The sequence below is a fragment of the Corticium candelabrum genome, chromosome 22, assembly GCF_963422355.1.
Source record: "Corticium candelabrum chromosome 22, ooCorCand1.1, whole genome shotgun sequence".
Taxonomy (NCBI): domain Eukaryota; kingdom Metazoa; phylum Porifera; class Homoscleromorpha; order Homosclerophorida; family Plakinidae; genus Corticium; species Corticium candelabrum.
This window is the reverse complement of record NC_085106.1, coordinates 413,597-436,789: the sequence shown is the minus strand read 5'-3', so window position 1 is coordinate 436,789 and position 23,193 is coordinate 413,597. Positions and strand designations below refer to the sequence as shown.

Below are 23,193 nucleotides of genomic sequence, written 5' to 3'. Positions count from 1 at the left end.
ACCAGTTGTGACCGCTCCAGAGTCCGGTGTAAAAAAATAGGTCACAACAGTGACGTCAAACCCTCCTTTGTGACGTCAAACCCCTCCTTTGTGACGTCACAACGGATGACGTAACGTAGTACAGCAAGACTAAAAGGAGGCACTATCGTTGGAGCAATCATTCAATAGCGACGCTTACGATGTCGATATCAAAGCCTGTTTTAGTAGACAACGAATACGAGTCAAACGCCGCCAAGTTGTGGCGCAAAACGAAGGCGCAGCCGTTCGTGCCTCTTGGTGAGAGAAATCGTAACTCTCTCCGTCTAGATCGTGTTCTAATAATTAGCATTTGCTCTTGAAGGTTTGGCCGGCACTGCAGCTGCTGTTGCTTGGGGAGCGTACGCCTATCGCAGCAGACCCGCTGGACTGTCGACGTCACGCTACGTCATGCATCTCCGAGTGACTGCTCAGAGTGTTATCGTAGGAGCTATGATTGTTGGCGCGTTTTTCGGTTCACGAAAGTCGTCGAGAAACTTAGACTGAGTAGTTACAGTTGTGTATTTATTTACTGATTTGTTGTTTGATACATTTTTGATATTTGTATTAGCATATTTGGAATGTATGTACACTCAACTAGTATTACATGTAGCTATTCGCGTGAAACAGCTGTATGAAGATTTTACAGATTCCAAACACTGAGACAACTCAATTGTCAAGCATGATTACTTCCATCTGACTCACCTACTAGGAATGAGTGTATATTATAGTATGTACAGCGGCCGTTAGTGATAGAAAGGACCATTTGGGTTAGCAGAAGGAAAGTTACCAGTCGATGATATGCCCAGCGTGTACTGTGTAGAATCAGTCAAGTAGTTGGTTCTTCCAACATGAGGAAATGATGTCCAACTCGTCGGGTGCGACGAAGGTGGCTGTACAAACGTCATACCAGTTTGTGGTTGTGGGTACGGGTATGTGAGTAGAGGGTGTGTTGTCCAACCCGGTTGAAACTGAGAGACAGGCCATGGGTGAGGGATGGCTGGTAGGTCTGACATATCCTCTGGAGGTGGAGGTGGTGGTGGCGTGACTGGAAGTGGAGGAAGATCAGGCAGTTGTGGTGGTTTCAATACAGACGGTGTCTGGTTGCTTGACCAGTCAATTCGACTCTGTGACTTATCTCGTAGTGAATGTTCCCATTGAGGGTCGGCTTCTCTTGTTGGTGATTGCATGGTTGCTTCTTCACTGTCTGATTGGTCGCCCTCTGGTGTGACGGGTTCAATAACTGGCGGCAGAGGTGGAGTATGAGGCTGGGGAATATGTTGCTCGTTTCCCTGTGTGTCTGCATCGTTTGCAACCTCAAAGTTGGTAACTGGATGGAATGTGTGAGTGACTCCAAACGCAGAGGCATTGTCTGTACACGACGAATTGAGAGACTCTGAATGCCATGATGTATTCTTTGTCTCTTCTTTGGGTACAGCATCCCGTTTCCTGTTTCTGTACTCTAATAACGACATTTTCTTTCGTTTCACTCCCTTGCCTCCCTGTTCTCTCATACCAACTCCCAACTCTAAATCATTAGAACTCCTCAACGTTGCAACTGATGACACAGAATCTCGCACAACACTGGCAGACACAACATGTCTCATTGAAGATGTTACATCAAAGAGAGGAGTCGCAATATCACTTTCTGTCCATGTTGTATCACTACAAGAGCTACTACACGAGTTTAAACAGCCTGATGGAACCGTCTGTGTCACAGGCATTGACTGTGTTACAGGCACAGGCACTGACTGTGTTACGGTCACTTGTTTAGCCATTTGAAGCCATCTCTTTTTCTTACAAAATGACGTCATATCAACCTTTGGTTGCTCTGCAGTGACTTGATTTGTTGAGCAAACAGACCAAGAGTTTAGCAGTGCTTTTCTTGGATCTACAGCTCGGATTGGAGTAGAACACAACGCAGACTCCAAGACTTCTGACTGTGGTGTTGAAGCGAGGCTTTGAGGTTCAAGAGCAGAACTCTTTTCAGACACTTGGAGGTTAGTCCATTCATAGGAGGGTAAAGCATCCTTTTTCTCATAATCGAGCAAAATCCCATTGCTCATTGAGTGATTACTCTGTATGTCATTTGTCAAACCATTTGACTCAAATGTTGTTCCTTTTGAAGTCATTACAAGGTTGGAAAATGGGCCTATAAAATAGAAGGTTACTGCAATGGTTTGAAATGATGATGGTAAATTAGCTCAAATACAAAACCATGCAGACAAGATACTCAAACGCAAGCAAATACCACAGCAAACAAAACATAAACAAGCGTGTGCACAAACACACACACGCACACGATGACACACACACACACACACACACACACACACACACACACACACACACACACACACACACACACACACACACACACACACACACACACACACACACACACACACACACCTGTCCCATTCTCTTTGACTTCATTCATAGCATTATCAGCCCCTGATGGTGAAGCACCAATTCCACTAGAAAAAGCTCCAAACGCAGATGTCGTCATTTTGTCTTGGTTCATCCACTCGTTGACAATAAACTTTTTCCTCGGCAATTTCACCGAACTTCCTGTAGATGCCGCGTTGACCGGAGTCGTCACTAGTGGAGGTGTAAATGGAGAGATGACGTCTACCGGCGTGGCTGGTGGTGCAGACGTTAAGTTACTGCTGCTGTCTGGTGAGAGAGACTCCAAACTCAAACCAGTAACAGAGCGACGCCTGGAAATACAGAAAGACAGATGTGACACATTCCTGGTACAAACTTGTGGGTCGTGATGCACCAAGGTTACGTACTTGTGCATACTGCATATGTCTGTCTGTCTGTCTGTCTGTCTGTCTGTCTGTCTGTCTGTCTGTGAAAAACATTTATTGAAAACATCAACGCTAATACAGAAAAGGCTACGTATATCACTAAGAGTTCAAGATAAATGACCATAGTGGTCATAGAAGAAAAACTCTAAGTGTCTGTCTGTCTGTCTGTCTTTCATTTATTTTCAACATCAATACTACTACAGGATGATATCAATTGGAAACAAGCAACTTTAAAGATCAAATTTGGTGGTTTTGGATTGACACAGATCAGTCAAATTTCACCAGCAGCTTTCTTATCTTCATGGTGTCAAGCCATGAAAGACTTACCTTGAAAGGTTTTCATCATTTTTTGATTTAGTCAACTATCTTCAAAGCAGTAAATCACTGCCAGGGTCAATCGGCTCCACTGTGGCCTCTTCCTATCAAGCTTTACCACCAATGCCCAAGTCAAACCACGAAGATGGAGAACAACAGTTTCTTGATGACTTTCTCATATCCAAAGAAATTACAGCATTGATTATCCACAAAGATTGCCAGTGATAGTGCTACTGATATTATACAAGCACAGTCTGATAGAGATGCAGCACGGTTGAGATCCCTGCAAGGACGAGGGGCTGATGCATGGCTGGATGTCATCCCCACTTCTGCTAAGCACACGTTAAAAACAAACAAATTTTCTTTAGCGTCTTACCTGAGGTTGGGAGTGGCTCTACCTTTCACCAATTCGATTAAAAAGTGTGATTGTGGTCATGATTAGGATCAATACGGATACCATCTTTTGACCTATAAATATGGAGGTGGACCTGTGTGGTCTCACAATTCAGTCTTAAATGGGTGGAGTGAGTGCCTGTCTGACGTTCACCTTCCCCATCAAACAGAACCAAGACATCAATACATCAATACTGAACACCGTCCAGACATTACAATGTTTGATCCAAATACTGGACAGAATTTGGATCTTGATGTGTCCTTGGCTCATCCATGGAGTCAGGACATTATTAGGAGGGCTAGCAAGGAAAATGGTCATGCTGCCATGACAAGAGAAGAAAAGAAAATGAAAAATATTCAGGAGCTTGTTCCAGGAGGATATGTATCAAGATGTGTTCCTCTTGTGATAGAACATTTTGGGAGGTGGGGCACAAAGGCAGAGAATTTTTTGCAGCATTTGTCACAACAGTCAGCAAATCCAGAAGCCAATTTTAATGCTTCCATGTTCATGTTGTATTGGAGAAAAAGATTTTCTACAATTCTGCAAAGATGCAATGCCAAAATTATCCTTAGAAAACTTTCAAAACTGTCACCTAATCATGGTGATTTAGATAGATTATTTGATTTTGACATTCAAAGTCAAGTCCATTAGTAAATGACTTTGTTGTTTGCAAGGACTGATTTGTATTTTAAAAATCGTAGCATATGTACAAGTAGAATCTGTATGAGAATAAATTATCTGTCTGTCTGTCTATATGTCTGTCTGCCTGGCTGTCCATCCATCTGTCTGCATCCTACCCTGCACATCTAACCTAACCTATAGCAATCTTGAGAACACTAGCACTACTCTACAAGATGAGACACCTACTTTTTTCCCGGCTTCTTTTTCCCCACCTGACCAATCTTTCTACCACGACCAGTTGGTTTCTTCTCTTCACTCTATAACCCAACAAAACATAAAAACTACAAACACGCAACAATACCAAAGACCAAAACAATAATTGCAAGCATAAACATTGTCACTGATAAGAAGAAAGAAGCAGTTGCCAATCCCTCACCTCTGGTGAAGCTCCTCCACTGCTTTTGCTATACAAATGTTAGTGAATATGAGGCTACAAAGTCAAACTTCTTGGAACTTTACCCTGTACTGCTGATTTCTCGTTTCCTCTTCTCACTTTTCTCCATCTTCTCGAAGGCCTTCATGATAGCCTCGAGCTTCCTCTCCTCACGAGTCAGATTCTGTAAGCAGTAAAACATTACACACACACACACACACACACACACACACACACACACACACACACACACACACACACACACACACACACACACACACACACACACACACACACACACACACACACACACACACACACACACACACACACACACACACACACACACACACACACACACACACACACACACACACACACACACACACACACACACACACACACACACACACACACACACACACACACACACACACACACACACACACACACACACACACACACACACACACACACACACACACACACACACACACACACACACACACACACACACACACACACACACACACACACACACACACACACACACACACACACACACACACACACACACACACACACACACACACACACACACACACACACACACACACACACACACACACACACACACACACACACACACACACACACACACACACACACACACACACACACACACACACACACACACACACACACACACACATGCATGTGCAGGCAGGCAGTCGCAGACACACGCACGCACGCACACACACACACACACACACACACACACATTCGCTGCAATCGTCACAACACGACTGACCTTCTTCTTTTCTTGCTCAAAACCATCTACACACACCAAAACAACTTCAGACTTCAAACAACATGCACTGACATCACATCAAACACACGCACCAAACACAACACCACACCAGCACATTATCTCATAAAGCATGCTGTATGCCTATCGCACAAGCATGACATGCTGTTAGAAAAATACAAATGTCTGCTGTTTCGCATTCTGTTTCCAACACGTTAACATGCCACATGCTGTCTCCACCACAATAATCAAGCCATCAATACTACAAGCCTCTATTGTTCAATACAACAGACGTACCAAACTCCAAGCCATCAGAGTCTCCTTCACCCTAACAACATAACAACGATTAGTATTGCCTAATCAATTACATGCAAACAGACAAACACTTACGTCTTTCCTTACAAGAATTACTCCATCCGACTGACGTCTCCGACGTCGTTTAGCACACCGTAAATGATTGCCACTCGCGCTCATCTTTCGTGGAGAACTAAAAATTTAGAAATTGATATCAATATGCACATTAAATTTCTGTACATAGTAATCATTACTAATGCATACCCAGGTTGTATTATCTGTTGCTCTAGATGATGTTGCATCACTTGCCGTTCGTACACGGAATTGTCTCTCTCGTTGTGTCCGACCGTCATCAATGCTGATCTCACTCCCGACCCTCCAAGTAGCAACGGAAGCGTTTCTAGTCTCTGTGTTGTTGCCTGGTTTGCGGCCAGCACAGGACATGTAGACAACCCACACGAACATTCCAACATAATGTTGCTACACAGAGAGAGAGAGACACACAGACATGCTGACAAATGTAAACTCATAAAGAATGTCTGATGAATGTAACTGACCATTCGTGGATGTTGAAATCGAATGGAATCGTGATTTCCGTCCCAGAAGTGATGTAACGTTGTGAGAAGATGCCGACTTGAAGCTTGCCATCTCGAATGTAGCAGCGCACCTGCACTTGTGATAGAGCACACAGTGAAAAAGATGGTCAGACAAACATTGAAGAACGATTAGAATACACAGTTGTAGCATTGGTTACCTTTGCATTTGGAGAGCAACTTCGACGAACATAACGACTCACGTTCCCATTCACCCTGATATAATAGATTCAGTTCATATCCAATTTACTCACATATGTATACAGACAAACATACAAACATACAATGCATGCATGAATGTGTAAACACACACAAACAAACAAACAGACAGACAAACAGAAAGACAAACAATAAACAGACAAACAATAAACAGACAGACAGATAGACAGACAGACAGATAGACAGACAGACAGGCAAACAAACAGACAGACAAACAGACAGACAAACAGACAGACAGACAGACAGACAGACACCAAACAGACAGACAGACATAGACATACAAATAGACAGACAGATAGACAGACAGACAGGCAAACAGACAGACAGACAAACAGACAGACAAACAGACAAGCAGACAGACAAACAAACAGACAGACAGACAGACACACAGACAGACAGACTGACAAAAACCAAACAGACAGACAAAAACCAAACAGACAGACAGACATATAGTCCAGTGTTCGAAATTCCCACTCGCCTACTCGCCAGTGACGAGTCCAAATCGAAGTTGGCGAGTAGAAGGTAGCTGTCCCCCCACCAGAGATTAGCAGAGAAGCGGGCAAGCGTGTTGAGAATTGCAGTCAGGAGGTGTTGAGTTTACGTATCCTGTAGGGTTAATTGTGTACATAAGCATTGAAAAGGGAATGTTGGCTGTCAGAATCCCATCTAAATTGTATCTTTATTGTATTGTGGGAAAGGATAGTTACTTAAAACAGCTGCTGAAACCGCAACCATTTACACTTCTCTTGTGTACACAAAAACGTGACTGCAAAACCTTCTTGTGAAACCAGACATGCCTAAAGTCCATTCGAACAATAGATGCAGTGAGGGAAAATTACAAATCTTGGTATCCCGGGCACTTACAAACATGGAAATGATGACTCAGGAATGCATGTGAGAAGGTGGAGACACTGGTGCATTCTAACAGAACAGCTTCCAGAATATTACATACGCAGACTCCACCCTAGTTGGACATGGCCCATCCTATTCTAGCTAAAGAGTAGATGTAATCACCTTAATTGCATTCCTTAGACAGCCAATTAGTTCTCAATGACATCTCCAGAGTCACCAGAAAACTCAATTCAGAGCTTTAGAAAACATCCGCACCTACTTTTGTCAGTAGTATTTCTGCAGCTGTTCTAGAATGCCATCACAAGCTTGTAATGAGTGTTTACATTGTGTTTAGCAGACGTCATTGAAGTACTTACGCTAATTTAATTGCCTATTTTCCCCAATAGACAGCCCAAACTGACCAACACCACACCCACAATTCCCACACTGCACCTATTGCTGGAATGGACTTTAGTGATGTTTTCTGAGTCCTTGCGGTACCACACTCTTGTCATCTGGGCCTAAATGCTATTACCTATCTGTCTGTTTAAATTCACCTGTAGGTTTCTTCCAATACACTATCATGATCATGGTATACGTATATAGCCGCCTTTCAGAAACCATATAGTGTTTTAGTCGCCTACAATATATGCAGTGAGTTGTAAGAGAGTAGATAGTTTCATAGCCAAATGTTGGTAGCAAATTCCATCTAGTCTGAATCTACTCCTAGGGTCAAGAGCACACAAGGGCTTGCACACAGCTACATCCAAATTGCAGTCCACATGCACATGGATTTTACAGTATTGCTCAGAAATCTAAGATGAACATTTACATTGTAGGTGTACATGAATCTATATAAAAACAGTGGTATAGAGCTTTTGTGCATGATTAGTTTAGCTTAGTCTAATAGATCATGTTGGAAATGCAAACACTATGGTCAGTTCTAAGTGTACTTAGTTAATCCTACATAGGCTATTAATTTCTATATTGCCAAAATTGGGAAAACCTAAGAGGTGTCTTTATTGCACCTTATGGCAAAAAAATCGTCTACAGCAAAACTATCAAGAATGATGACAAGCACGAGGATAAAATGTAATGCACTTGTTTTTTTGTTGTAAACAAAGTCAATCAGTAATACACATACGTACAGTCTAGTAATTACTGCAGATTCTGTTACACAACCACTACTAACTTTTAGACATAGCTAGCTTGTTAATTAATAAATAATTAATTAAAATGGGAAGTGTGTATCTATCATAGTTTTACTTATTTTTTTAGTAATTGTACCCGTTACTAAAATATATTAATATAATATTAATTTATGCACACATTGGGACTCCAAGGCTTTTACTTTGGCGAGTAGAAAATTTTGCGAATTTTGAACACTGCAGTCATACAGATAAACATACATACAGACAGACAGACAGACAGATAGACAGACAGACATGTGACATACAGACAAACAAACAAACCAAAACAGATGATGTAATACAATTCAATGACTACACAGTCACGTACCTCGCATCAACACAAAGGTTCAAATTTAAATTTCCTAGCTTGAAGAAGAGAACATAAGGACAAAGACTGTCAGAAATACAACATGATCATACATTCCAAATTGACAACAAAATGTCTCGTCTTCTCTACCTGTTTTGCCATGGAATTGATCCATGTTCAATGTCAAATGAAGATCGTGTCAAAAAACGACCCTGCAGTTGTATCAATATGATAATAAGATGATTAGAGCAGGTTTCATGTTGTTAGAGTTACCTGGTATTCGTGGAGAAACGTATTGGCATCGACACTTGTTAGAGAGACCAGAGACTGCAACAAACATGTAAGACAGAGGTGAAACACAAATCAAACGAATAGGTACATATGTGAACAAACAAACAGACAGACAAATGGACAAACATAGAGACAGACAAAGAGACAGACCGATAGACAAACAAATGACAGCAAACAAACAGACAAATGGACAGACAGACAAATGGAAAGACAGACAATAAACAGACAAATAGACAGACAAATAGACAGACAAATGACAGCAAACAAACAGACAAATGGACAGACAGACAAATAAACAGACAAATAGACAGACAAACAGACAAACAAATGGACAAACATATAGACAGAAAAATGGACAAACAGATATACAGACAAACAAGCAGACAAACAGATACACAAAGAGACAGACAAGCAGACAGACACATACACAGACAATGAGTAAACTGTCCAAACAGCCTGCCAAAACAACAAAGAAAATGTGCATACCTACAGCACCAATCATCAACACACTGACATCTCACACACGAATCAACTTGCACAACAAAACCACATCAGACCAAACGCCCACCAAACATTCTCCTCCTGCCTACAACACCATGTCTGTCTCACCCTTCGTTTTGCCTCCACGCGCTGCACACATTCAACCGCATCTGTCTGTGGTGGATCCAACGGCCAATCCATCACAATCTTATTCTACCAACAACACAACATACATACATGGCAAAGTACACACACATACAACAAGCGTGTTCAATTGATGGCCACATGTGTAGACTACTCACCCCCAACACTATCTCGATAATCTCTAGTATCTCTTTCGTATATACATTGCCAGGAATCGGCTTCTTGTTGTCACACCAGAGCCTGGCAGATAGTAAATGTGATGAGTGAGTCACATATAAGGAATGCTAACACTAATGCTTAGTTGTTGGAAATACTGTTTCCATTCAAAGTAAACAAACAAGAGAGTCTACATGTCAATCTTATACCCCGTTTACACAAGCACGCATAGCAAGCCGAGCCGTGCAAGCCCGTGCCAGCCCAGTATTCCAGCCTGCGTTTACACAACACACTCTGTAGATTACTAGAAGGAAGCCAATCCGTGTCACTAATGTGCGTTAGTTACTTGAGCTTGACATAGCTCGCGTTAGCTCACATTTGAAGCCAAGCTGCTCACATTTTCTCTATGGCTTTACAACATTCATATCGAGAATGCAAAGGACATATACGAGACGCCGTAGGTCTATCACCAGGTGACTGTTGCCTGCATGCAGCAACAGAGTTGAAAGCTAAACTTCTTGCTCATCTTGATCGCTCCATAATCGGATAAGACACGGAGTCTCTGTCTCGCTCCACAATATTTGTACCATTTTCGCCCGGAAGTATGACGCAACAGAAAGGGGTCTGGCTACGCGAGACTACCAAATGAGCATGCGCAGCTTGTTTTCCAGCACGCTATGTGTTTACACAATGTACTTGACCCGAGCCAGCTTGGGCTGACGCGCGCTGGCCCGGCTAGAAATACCAAGCTGAGCTGGCACGGCTCGACCCGCATTTACACGTACCATAGAAACTGAACTAGCACGAGCTGGCCCACTTACAAGTGCTCGTGTAAACAAGGTATTAGAAGTCCAGACAGAGAGACAGAGAGACAAGCAAACAGACAAACAAATCGAGAGACACACATAAACACACAAACAATTAGACAGACAGACAGAGAGACAGACAGACAGAAGAACGGACAGACACGTCGTTATAACAAACCCAAATGTATATTATTATTCTTTCTTACACAGATTGGCAGTCCCAAGGATCAGTAGTGACCGGATTATGTGATGAACAATTAACATCAACAATGCCTTTCTCGTTCGTTTCACCAAAATTCACTGTCTGCAGCCGTGTTGAATCCAAAAGTGACGGTAATGACTGGCTGTCCCAAGAATGAGCCTACACACAAACTTTGTCAGTTATTGATATTAGTGAAGCGTGCAAGTTAGACTGACTGTCAAACACACAGACAGACGCAGCAAATAGAAAACAAAAATGATACAAACAGACGGACGGACAAACAAATAGACACACAGATGGACACACAGACAGACAAACAGACAGACAGACAAACAGACAGACAGACAAACAGACGGATTGACAGACAGTCTGACAGGCAGACAAACACAAGCAGGCAGACAGACAGACGAATGGACAAACAGAGACAGACAGGCGCACAGACAGACAGATAGACAGATGGATGGACAGACAGAAAGATAGACAGACAAACAGACAGACGGATGGACAGACAGACAAACAAACAGACAGATAATCTATTCTCATACAGATTCTACTTGTACATATGCTAGGATTTTTAAAAGTAATCAGTCCTTCCAAACAACAAAGTCATAGATTAACTAATGGACTTGACTTTGAACGTCAAAATCAAATAATCTATCTAAATCACCATGATTAGATGACAGACAGACAGACAGACAGACAGACAGACGGGTAAACAGACAAAGAGACAAACAGACCCAGACAGACAGGCAAACAGACAAACGGATAGACAGACAGACAAACGCTTACAGACACAGACAGACAGACAAACAGACAGACAGACAAAAACAGAGACAAACAAACGAACAGACAGACAGACAGACAGACAGACAGACAGACAGGCAAACAAACACTAAGCAAACCTTTTGAAGCAGCAAAGACTTTGACAGTGAAGGCTACGTAAACCCGCACATTAACCAACTCACTGTATCCTCAACTCTTGTTAAGCACTCACCTTTCTAACCCTCTGCTTTGCTCGTGGAAGCCCACCTGACGTTGCAAACGGCGCAAGACACGTACTGGACAAGTGATCGTGAACAACCGCCTCACACAATTTGCTGCTAAAATCAGGAGGACTGACGCTTCCACTCTCATCTGCAGATTCATCGGAATTCGTAGATCCCAAGTCTAAATAAGAGACAACGGTATCTCTCTGTACAAAAAGCATTGTGGTGTGTGTGTGTGTGTGTGTGTGTGTGTGTGTGTGTGTGTGCACGTGTGTGTGTATGTGTGTGTGTGTGTGTGTGTGTGTGTGTGTGTGTGTGTGTACGTGTGTGTGTGTGTGTGTGTGTGTGTGTGTGTGTGTGTGTCTGTGTGTGTGTGTGATACAAATAGAAAGTGAATAACGTAAATAAAAATGCAAACCTGCCATTTCCTCCAGCTTTCTTCTCTGTAGTGCCACTGCTCTTCCAAAATCTAAAGGCCTGACACAGAATAAAATTATTCGATTGTTTGTTTGCTGATCAGTTAGCTCACCTTGAATCACACTTATCACAAAGATAATTTTCCGGTGGATCATTGGGGTCCACGCCCACGCACAACACGTGTTGCCATACACTACGCAAGCGCAAGATTCCAGTAATAGAAACGAAGAGTTGAGAATGTTTGGAGACGCACCTGCAGCGATCACAACAGATCATGTAGCCGTCGTCGTGAACAAAACCGCTAGACAAAAACAGAGTCATCATGTGTGACGTCAGACCGGAAGTGCGGGTCTTACCAAATACAACGTGTTACGTTGCCGTCTGAATCCGTTCCTTTATATCCCTCAACTTCAACTCTCTGACCACCGGAAATCATAGCAGGTAACATCACCTAGTTTCCAATAAGGGGCCCCATTAGGGTCAACCGGAAATTTCAGTTTAGCGTCTTCTTAGAGCAAAGACAAACAACTAGCAACCCACGAGTACGACATTACCTTTTCCAACTTCATTTTCTTTGCATTTTTCATAACAGCTATCGCCGTTAGGTCCGCTGAAGCGCGAAGCGGTCCGTTTACGATGTTTCCAGCTGGTCGATGATTTTCTTCCATTTTTAACTTTTTCCTATGCCTTCTGATTGTACCAGCCGTCCTCTCTACAACCTGGCATGACGAGACGAACACACCTTGACTCTCTGTAATAAAGACTTTCGAGTTTCCAACGTTGCAGGTAAGTGTAGGCGCTCTTTCACGTTCACTCAAAAGTTCTAGACAAAAACAGCTTTAGCGTGATATAAGTATATCATAATTTCACTCATCTAGAGAACCAGTAAGACTATAACGCGACTGCATGCGTCTAGGCGACACCAACGAGCCTCCATCTCCTACACAATGCGATCAATAGGACACGCCCTGCCGACGATTTCAATGCGTTCCCATCATCTTACACATCGAAACGACGTTGAAGTAATAAGGCAGGTACTGCGTCTAACTGACTGGCTTCTTGTTGAAACGTCACAAACGATGAAACAACTTTGAAATCGATCAAACGGCCTACCTTCTTGGTGACGCTTTACAAACTTCTGTCTTTGCTGCTGCTGTCCGGTAACTAATGTAGAACGCTTCGTTGCTCTTTTAGCCGCTTATCAATGACGCAACCTGGAATGCTAGTGATCACCAGCGGCCATTTTCTAAGATCCGCTTTGCGCATGCTTCAATTCAAGCTCCCGGATACACCTTGGAGTACACCCGTCAGTCTCAGACCATACTCCATTCAGCAAGTGCAAAAGCACCTGGAAGATTCAGCTCCCAACCACTCGCACTCTAAAAACTCCAGTTCATGTAATTGTTGTACGACTGGTTACAATCTATAATTGCTAATTAATTAATTAATTACGCCTGCTAAACGCGTTATGTATTTATCATCACCTTGATTTCGACTGTAACGCATGGGTTTGCTCGTTGCTGTAACACATCCTGTGAGACTTTGTGGAAGTCAGAGAAGTGGAAAGCAATGAAAGTCGAACCGGAAGTCAAAGCTCGATCAACAGATTTCCGTCGATTTGTCTGCTACACGTATCATACTGTACCATCCATGCTTACTGATATCTCCATCCAGCTTTCGTGTGATCGCGGAAATAAAAAAATTGCAGCAAAGTCTACCAGCTTGTCCTTTCAAACAACCAACATACGGGCTAATGAACACACGAGTGCACGTGGCGTTAATTAGTTAGTAGTTACAGCGCACGTTTTTATTCAACAAGGTAAAGAATTGTACATGATGCTAGCTGTCTGGCGGTGTTATTGGAGAGAATATTGCTACTGCCTGTGGTGAATAACATTTCAATGTTCTGCAGAAATCATTTATGCAGCACTTACCTACATTTTTCGGTACACTAACGGCGTCACATATTACTTTCACTATACACCAGTTTCCTCTGCGTTAGTCTGTATTTTGTGTATTTTCATGCTTGTTTCTTGCGTCTGAAGGCTTTCACACGCAGACAGGTATTCTTGACATCTACAAAAACAACAACAAACATTTGTTTCTAATTAAGATATTAATTATTTGGTAATACAAAATGCATCTTTCTCAAACAGACTTCATTAGTTGGTAAACCTGATACAACCCAATGAGCTCCCATAGTCAAGCGACTTGACTCGTTCTTGTTGTTGTTGCTGTTGTTGTTGTTGTTGTAATTAAATTCTACTAAAGTCAGTGAATTCGTCTAAAAACCTGCGTCTCCTTCTTCACTGACGTACTGATACATCAATTTTATCAATTGATCAGACTGCTTTATGCATGTAATATGCAAGCAATTGTAGTGTACGACCATGGCAACAAACATGTCTCACACTCTCGGTATCTTTAATTAAGAAAGTGGTTCACAAAATCAATTATATAAGACAAACACAAAAATATTATTAGATTCTATTTGGTAAGGCACAAAGATTTTATAATTGTTTTGGATAAAGGGAGTAAATTTCATGCTACCAGATTTGAATAGAAGCAGCATGTTCTTATAAGTAACCTAATAGAAGCAAAGTTTTCTTAAAAGCTATTAGTTCAAAGAAGTCAACCTGTAATGTATGCAGTAGGTGTCAACAGCAGCTCATAACACGCACTTACTCATAGCAAACCTAGCTATTAATTGGTAAACATTTACCTTTGCATCTCTTGTGATTCTACTTGTAGAGCATTCTCAAGAGCCCGTATCGTTTGGCTGAGCGAGGCAGCCTGTCAGACGACAATATCAAACAATGCCATACAACAAACTGCTACTTGTCTCACCTGCTGTTGCTGCTGTCTTATACTCAACATCATGTCACCTAAGACCACCTCAGACCGATTCATAGAAGCCAACAGCTTTTCTGCAAGCACATACCACTGACATGAACAACCATCCTTAACATATTTAATTACTTAATTAATACACACAATAAAGAAATCAACCAATTCAATTGTTAATATCACTGAATTTGCACCCAATGAGGTAACTGAATTATAATGCTATTGTGTGCATAGCCTATGTATGCATACAATCAGATGCAAAGTCCACCTACTGTAACATGTGTGCGACCTGACTGTATGTATTGTATGTTACTTACCTCAAGTGTATCAAGTAAATTAACATATGAACAGTTCACACCAACCACTAAATTTAACATACCTGGTTTCTTCGGCAGCTGTATCCCTTTTGTAGGATACTGATGTCTTGTTGTATCCAGTCCATGAGCTAGACGTGAAAACTGTGGCTCTAGTCTATTTATTATTTGCATAATCGGTGCAAGGCCTTTCAATTGCTCATCTAATGCACAGTCCAGTGCCTCATTCTGTTTGGCTTCTTGAAGGTTAAGACTCAAAGTGTGAAGCCGATTGCGTAAAGCCTCGGTCTCAGACCAAACAGCATATAGTTGCTTCTATGAAAACATCATTTCATTGATACCCAATAAACCTACAAATTTTGCTACAATAAATGCATACATCACATATACTCACCATAGCGTCTTGTTCTTGTTCATATAAAGCCTTGTCAGCCTGCAGAAAGGAGAGCTATGATAATACTAAACATATCATTCATTTGTGAACAAATGTATCTCATTGATTTATCAGCTTATTGAAATGTTGTGTATAGTTAATTGCACATATTCATCGCCCATCGAAGCTGTCCAAGCAACTAATCTGATTACTTAAGTCATCGTCTATGACATAATTGCTAATCTCATTGCATTCTCATCACATTGTGAATTAACGTCAGAAACAAAACTATAGAACAGCAGACAGTCAATACATTGACTGTCTGTTCAAACATCAAATCTTAACATAATTCTGACAAATTTGCAGTTTGTGTGTTTGCCTGCCTGCCTGCCTCCCCACCCGCACACCCACTCACTCACCCACCCACTCACTCACTCACCCACCCACTCACTCACCCACCCACTCACTCACCCACCCACTCACTCACCCACCCACTCACTCACCCACCTACCTGCAGGCCTGCCTGCACAGTATTCTCTGTGTTGTCTACAATCAACAAATAAAAATCTGACCATTGTAGCCAAATATGACCACTGATGCATTCTGCATCTCAGCAAGTCCAGGTCCTTTTGACTAAATTGAGACACTGAGCTCGACTTCTCTTTCCCTCTCTCTTGCCTCTTTAAAAAATTTGGTTGTAGTTGCAGCATTGGCAATAATTTAGATAAAAACAACATACCTCACCCTTTGATCTCATTGCTGCACCTAGAAAGACATAAAACAAACAAAACAATAAATATCAATTTACTCTCAGCAAAAAAATGTATTATTAAAAAAACAAATTTTGCAAGAATCTAAATGCCAGCAATAATTATATAGTACAAATAGACTGATAAGTTACAAGAAGACAATGAAAAAAAGAGTAGAAACGTCAAACAAAAGCAAAGAAAACAAGTAAAAAATCAGACACAAACAGAACAACATAATACCAACAAACTCAACATAAAGGCATGTTCACACCTGCATGACTTGTATGACTCGTATTGACCTGACGTGCAAACGTTTGTCCCATAGCAAATAAATCACTTCGATCGCCCACAGAAACATCCATATGGTCATCTGATTTTGCAATGTAGGAAACATCTGGTACTGGAATAGAAGACCTGCCTCTCAAACCAGCTTGATGGTGAGATAGAAATGGAGTTGACATCCAATTTGACTTGTTGACTGCATTAGAAAAATTTGCTGGTGTCTGAATTCTACTCTCATGGCCGATATGGCTGCGACTGTGAAATTCCATTTGGCTCTGATGCTGTGTGTGAGATTTAGGACTTCTAAGAGACTAAAAACAGAGACACCATTTTGAATAGAAAGCAATTATTCTTTAGTAATGCTCAATTTGGAGTTAGAAATGTTACAAGACTAAAGACTTAAGACAGACAGACAAATAGAAAACCAGACAGGCACACAGAAATGCGAAAGTCTTCTCGAGCAAACTCATTAGCATAGCTAAATTAGAACATCAAAATGTAGTTTGCTCAGTGTAATTTTGTATGCTCCAGGACCATCATGGTCTTGGTGTGTCAAGTTGCTCATGACGTAAACATTTGATCTAAATGGAAAATATATGTATTGAGACAGACAGACAGACTGACAACAGACAGACAACAGACAGACAGACAGACAGACAGACAGACAGACAGACAGACAGACAGACAGACAGTCACAACTGTATGGTTTCTGTGTGGGCAGATTGTCTCAGCCAGCTACTTATGTACCGTACTACATTGAGCCTAAAGATCACTACACCACTTCCAGTGGAAGGCCAGACATCTATGTTGCGGAATCATTCTGCATGCCAGCAGCAGAATTAGACATTGCTCTATCACATCCATTCAGCAAACATATCCTATCTAGAGCTGCTTATATTGATGGGGCTGTGGCATCCAGAAGACAAAAGATTAAACACACAAAGTATGACTCCCAACTGCTACCAGGAGGGTATGCACCAACAGCAATCCCTTTGGTATTTAAACATTATGGCAGATGGGGTGATGAGGCTCGACAGTTTTTAAAGACTCCTCTCATGCCTTAAGATGAAGATGGTTGTCAGAATGTATCCAATTTTACAACATATTGGAGACAACGTTCAGTTACAACAATGTAACGCTAGAGCAATTTCCAGGAAGACATCCCGCTTACTGGAACATACAAGGAAAGTGAAGAGAATAAACAGTATACACAATTATTAATGTGCTTTAGTGTACAGCCCTATATAGGGCTGGTTTCTGTAGAGTTTTAGTTTGGTAGAGATTATGTGCGATTGGGACAGTAGAGTTGCTTAGTTGTGTTGAATGTAGATTTCAATGTTGAAAATATATGTATTGGACAGACAGACAGACAGACAGACAGACAGACAGACAGATAAACAGACAGACAAACAGACAGACAGGCAAACAGACAGACAACAGACAAACAGACAGACAGACAAACAGACAGACATGCAAATATATGTATTGACAGACAGACAGACAGACAGACAAACAGACAGATGGTGATCACTCACTTTTACTTTGGCAGCTATAGCAGTCTTATGTTGAGCTAGAGACCTCTTTTCAGGGTAAGTCTGTGCCGATGACATATATCTTGACGGAACAACCCGCCCTGCAAACATCCTCAAGTCCACTCAAACAGCAAATACATTGTCTCTATTTGCACCAACTCATGCAAAACTGTTTGTTGACAATTTCTTACAAAAGCATGAAATTATATTTGAGCAACAAAATACAGACACAGCATTACTAAACTAAAGGCACATTGACAAAGTACTAGAACTAAAATAACCAACAGTCACTAAGCACTTGCTAAAGATACTTGTAATAGTTGTATAGCGTGAGACAGACAAATATTACGACACAGTGTGTATTTCTAGTAAACTAACTATATCAGTATTCAAGTCAAAGCATAGGGACAACTCAAACTGTACAATTTGTATAAGAAACTTCCCATCAAACAATAATATGGGTCACACTTGTTTCCTCACATTCGGTTGATTTCTGTCCAAGTCAGTTTTAGTACCTGTCCATGCAACCATCGCTAGTATCAAGAAACAATCCACAAGGAAGTCTTGACAGAGACAACAGACAAGCACCAGTTTACCTAACAAAGAGAGAGAGAGGGGGGGATGCGTGTAACACAAAGAATCACAAACAAACACAAATATGTGAACAATGTGACAAGGAAACATTAAAGCCAAGAAATAAACACAGAGTGATACTGAGATGGAATCAGTTAAAGTTTGGGTTGATCATGCTGGTCAGTAAGATGTAATCAAGCAGCAGTTATCAAAAAAGCCAGAACATCTGTTGCAATATGTAAGCTCCCCAGCATTAAGTCCCATCTACACTATGACTCAATTGAAGGATTGCTTGATGAGCTTCTTTTAACAAGATATCCATCACCCTAAGGCCACATTTCATTACATGGAAGTTATCTACTATAATTCATATGTAGCATTCCTGATAACACCTGCAAGCATATGCACACTCACAAGCATGCATGTGCACACACACACACACACACACACACACACACACACACACACACACACACACACACACACACACAAATGATTGTGTCTACTTCCTACATAATTTACAGTGATAGATTACAAGCATCTGAATTCATTTCATATACAGTAACTTAGTTAATGCTTGCCATGCCAAAAATAGGTTGAGGTCAAGTTGCAACAACGGAAGCCCTGCGATAATGTCCCAGTATGGATAATCAGCAGCATATATCAAATAGCTTAGATTATTCAGGCTGCTAACCATTAATCAAGACAAACTACTTTTAACATTTCCTATGTGCAAACCCACAAATAGCTGTAGTAACATATGCAGAGGGATGCCATGAAGAACAACGTATGTAAGTTATGATTAAACGTTTGAAGTTCAAATGATTGGTATACCTTTTGGTCGTTTCTTTTTTGTTGCTGCTTTAGTGTCTCCTCTTGAGCTACTTTTAGTAGTTGTATTATCTACATACAACACATTACAAATGTCATATACACCACATCCCCATACATGCAAGCATGTGCACACACATGCACACACACATGCACACACACACACACACACACACACACGTGCACACACATGGGCACACACACACACACACACACACACACACACACACACATGAGCACACACACACACACACACACACACACACACACACACACACACACACACACACACACACACACAATAGAAAATAAACAAAATCTCAAGCCCATCTTAATAAAACACGAAGACAGTATGTCTAAATATTTCCACTCATGTACGTCTGATCCTGTATAATTAACCAGGCTACTTGCCACATTTGCATGCACGCACACCAATTTAGAAATGTGTACACAATGATATAAAATAAACAGACAGCAAAGAGGAAACACAAAGCAATAAAATGGCAAACATACCGAACAATAGACAATGTGGATTCAGGAACAAGTACAGCAAAACAAGCACAAACACATGTCATTAAACTCACCACCCTGTTTCCAGCCAACTTCCTTTCTTACACTCTGCTCCATTTTATAATACAAATCATCACTATCTGCCAGTTCTAATTCTACATCTTCCACTCCCAAATCATCTTTCATATCATTTACACTTCTAGACAAATGTATGTCATCAGAAAAACATTCCAATGCATGACTCGTTTCTAATTCTAATGACCTTGCAGTCTGATGAACTGTCTGTGACATTTGCTGATTTATTGGTTCTTCTATGTCTGAGAGAGTTACCAACACGTCATCCTTCACTGCTCCTTGATGCGCAGCTACCGACCTAGTTGTCTCACTTCTTGGCATGTGACGAATGACTTTCACAGAATGTGCCTGTAACTACAACAACAATGAGCATCTATGACTCACCTTTTCAGTGTTATCAATGCATGGTGTTACAGGAAATTGCTCTGACTTATTAAACTTTGTGTTCTCCACTAAACTGGCTTGCTGCTGAGCCGTCCATGCACCCTAACAGAGACATATGAAAGGCAAGATCGATGAGCACTAGTGTGTGCATACAAATGTTGGGGGCAAATGCATCTATCTCCTCAGGCAAGTTATTTTGGCACCATGGAGGTACAGCTTCGCAGAAAGCTCTATGTCATTTGTGACAAATTCCATGCACTAAATTTGTCACATTATTGCTGACTGAAAACTGCCCTGTATTTGCATCACATTTCCCCCTCCTGTGTCTTATTTCCTTATCATGCATGCATACTTAACGTGTTTTCACTAATATATGCCAACCAGTAAATTAATTAAGTAAACACCAACACTACAAAACTGTAAAGTCAATTTGCTCCCAGATCAACTCTCCATGTCTGTTGTAATTATTAAGTTCAAAATGTACTCGTACAAAGCTACACATTTGTGGGACTCACTATACTGTGTCGTGCGATTCTTGGTTCCGTATCTGTTGCCTTTATAATAGTAACGTCTGTCTTGTTCTGTTGTTCAATGTCTTCAATGTCAGAAAGTGCTAACTGATGATCAAAAGGTGCTACAACTGCTGAATAAGCTGACAGCTGATGCTGTTGTGGTTGAGCACTGCAACAGAAGAAGCAAACTATACCATACAGTATTACACTATACGATAAAGCAGGTTTCCTAAAGTGCAATACATACAAACAATACATAATCTGTCTTTCCCACCTCTCCCAACCCTTCTCCCCTCTCTCAGTGTCTGTTTATGAATACACATATTTTTCATGCAAGCTAACTGACCAAATACCACAACTAAGTACACCTAATTAGGCTAATATGCCCTACTTACTGTCTGTCTGTCTGTCTGTCACATATATTTGAACTTTTATCTATGATACATTTTGCAATGCAGGGTACTATGTACTGTCCAACTACTAGTAGTGTTCATCAACTAAACAAAGCTAAAATTAAAACTCGAGTAAAACAAAATGAAGACTACATGTAAAAGCTACAGTGTACAAGCAAAGCCTCCAGTACCAGCTAGTGGCTGAAGTACTGGGTGGCAAAGAGATCACATCTGTTGTCTTCAGACAGCGAAGATAGCTTTTTAGAGATGACTCTAGCATTACACTTCTGGAGCTGAATAGAAAAGCGTTTGAACCAGAAGTTGATAAACTCCGCAGCGTTCGGTCATCCCACTTTGTCCGATGACTTCTTTGATAATTTGCACAGAAGTTTCCACCCATCAATCCCCCAAGCTCCAAAATGCTCCATTACCAGTGGGGTTACAGTGACAATCTGCCACCTGGTATTGCTGTTTGCTGTATTTCTCTTTCTTCCTGTCTGCTCTCCTCTCTGCAGCAACACCACTAACACCAGCAGATGATGGAAAGATGTCACTACTCCATGGGTGGGCGAGGGAGATATCTAGGTCAACGTTGTTTCCAATGTCTGTCTGTCTGTCTGTCTGCCTGTCTGTGATATCTCTAGGTCAATGTAAATGAGTCGCATTTGATGAGTAAAAACATCCCAGATCTTCAAGTCACAAGGTCAAGTTTAGAAACGAGCACATGCAGGCATCATAAACTGTTGACATCATGAAACCTCAACCCTTGGAGCTGCCTGTCTGTCTGTCAGTTACTTCAGTGTGAGCATACAAGATCCAACTGAACACACTAACATGCATTTTTCTCGTCTGTCTATGACAGCAAACTGTTACCGTCTAGGTGAAGCTGTTGAGTCATCAGTACCAACAGTTGGGTGTTTCAACACATCTTCCCTCTCCAAGACCATCAGTGACCGACTCTTGTCCTCTTCTTCCCTTGCAATCGCATCCACCACATCTACGTCCAAACAACTTTTTAAAAGTGGAAATTTGATCATACAGCCTAGATTGCCCACGTTGAGGCAGTTCGTAGTTTCTCAAACTTTCTTGAGTTTGACTCAGTTTTGTTTCACTTCTAGCAAATTGTACTAAAGGTTGAGGTAATAATAATGCAGATGACAACTTGCCTTGCTGGAGAGACAACCTGCAAGTTGATGATCGATAAATTAGTGTAGGACAAGAACGCCGCTCAAATGAGATCAGTACAACCAGACGAAATACCTCTTGTTAGAGTTGTTAAGAGCTGCAGCATCTGCAGGTGCCGGCCTGTAGTGTTTTCTGTTTTCCATTTGGGTTACCACGCACATCAAATTCGCGGGCAATAGCTCCCGTATCTTCGGACTCCCGTTGTCTTAACGCGAGTATGCTGGTAATTAGCATAATTAATTAAGTATATATAATTTAAGTGTTGAGAGTATATATTCAATGCTGTGCTAATGATTACCGCGTGAGCAAATCAGTAGAA

General features: G+C 41.3%; 3 protein-coding genes across 5 annotated transcripts; 1 reads left to right on the top strand and 2 right to left on the bottom strand.

Annotated features, from left to right (window-relative positions):
* Positions 1-120: 120 nt before the first annotated feature.
* Positions 121-672, top strand: LOC134197829 (HIG1 domain family member 1A, mitochondrial-like). The gene is made up of 2 exons (XM_062667178.1): positions 121-276; positions 341-672. Exons 1-2 carry the CDS (start codon positions 180-182, stop codon positions 520-522), a joined length of 279 nt encoding a protein of 92 aa, XP_062523162.1. The 5' UTR covers positions 121-179; the 3' UTR covers positions 523-672.
* LOC134197822 (histone-lysine N-methyltransferase SETD5-like) lies at positions 520-13,999 on the bottom strand. Its single transcript, XM_062667170.1, has 26 exons — positions 13,800-13,999; positions 13,429-13,694; positions 12,870-13,138; positions 12,672-12,766; positions 12,569-12,616; positions 12,428-12,508; positions 12,317-12,375; positions 11,907-12,079; positions 11,815-11,847; positions 10,917-11,071; positions 9,907-9,988; positions 9,734-9,817; positions 9,107-9,160; positions 8,984-9,045; positions 8,855-8,920; positions 6,448-6,502; positions 6,251-6,360; positions 5,958-6,173; positions 5,790-5,886; positions 5,697-5,727; positions 5,403-5,428; positions 4,678-4,775; positions 4,595-4,622; positions 4,405-4,475; positions 2,428-2,735; positions 520-2,167 (listed from the first exon to the last, which is right to left on the bottom strand). Exons 3-26 carry the CDS (start codon positions 12,981-12,983, stop codon positions 762-764), a joined length of 3,552 nt encoding a protein of 1,183 aa, XP_062523154.1. The 5' UTR covers positions 12,984-13,138; positions 13,429-13,694; positions 13,800-13,999; the 3' UTR covers positions 520-761.
* A 114-nt stretch (positions 14,000-14,113) lies between these two features.
* On the bottom strand, positions 14,114-23,040 carry LOC134197217 (uncharacterized). Of its 3 annotated transcripts, XM_062666500.1 has the most exons (18): positions 22,950-23,040; positions 22,745-22,872; positions 22,563-22,686; positions 21,301-21,466; positions 20,816-20,887; positions 20,589-20,755; positions 20,401-20,525; positions 19,820-19,888; positions 18,416-18,513; positions 16,870-17,191; positions 16,589-16,614; positions 16,422-16,529; positions 15,871-15,909; positions 15,542-15,791; positions 15,163-15,242; positions 15,038-15,108; positions 14,254-14,391; positions 14,131-14,196 (listed from the first exon to the last, which is right to left on the bottom strand). In XM_062666500.1, exons 1-17 carry the CDS (start codon positions 23,033-23,035, stop codon positions 14,292-14,294), a joined length of 2,031 nt encoding a protein of 676 aa, XP_062522484.1. In that variant the 5' UTR covers positions 23,036-23,040; the 3' UTR covers positions 14,131-14,196; positions 14,254-14,291. The 3 variants fall into 3 exon arrangements, with proteins under 3 accessions (XP_062522483.1, XP_062522485.1, XP_062522484.1); XM_062666499.1 differs by having other exon boundaries at positions 14,114-14,391; XM_062666501.1 differs by lacking the exon at positions 20,816-20,887 and having other exon boundaries at positions 14,114-14,391.
* Positions 23,041-23,193: the final 153 nt, after the last annotated feature.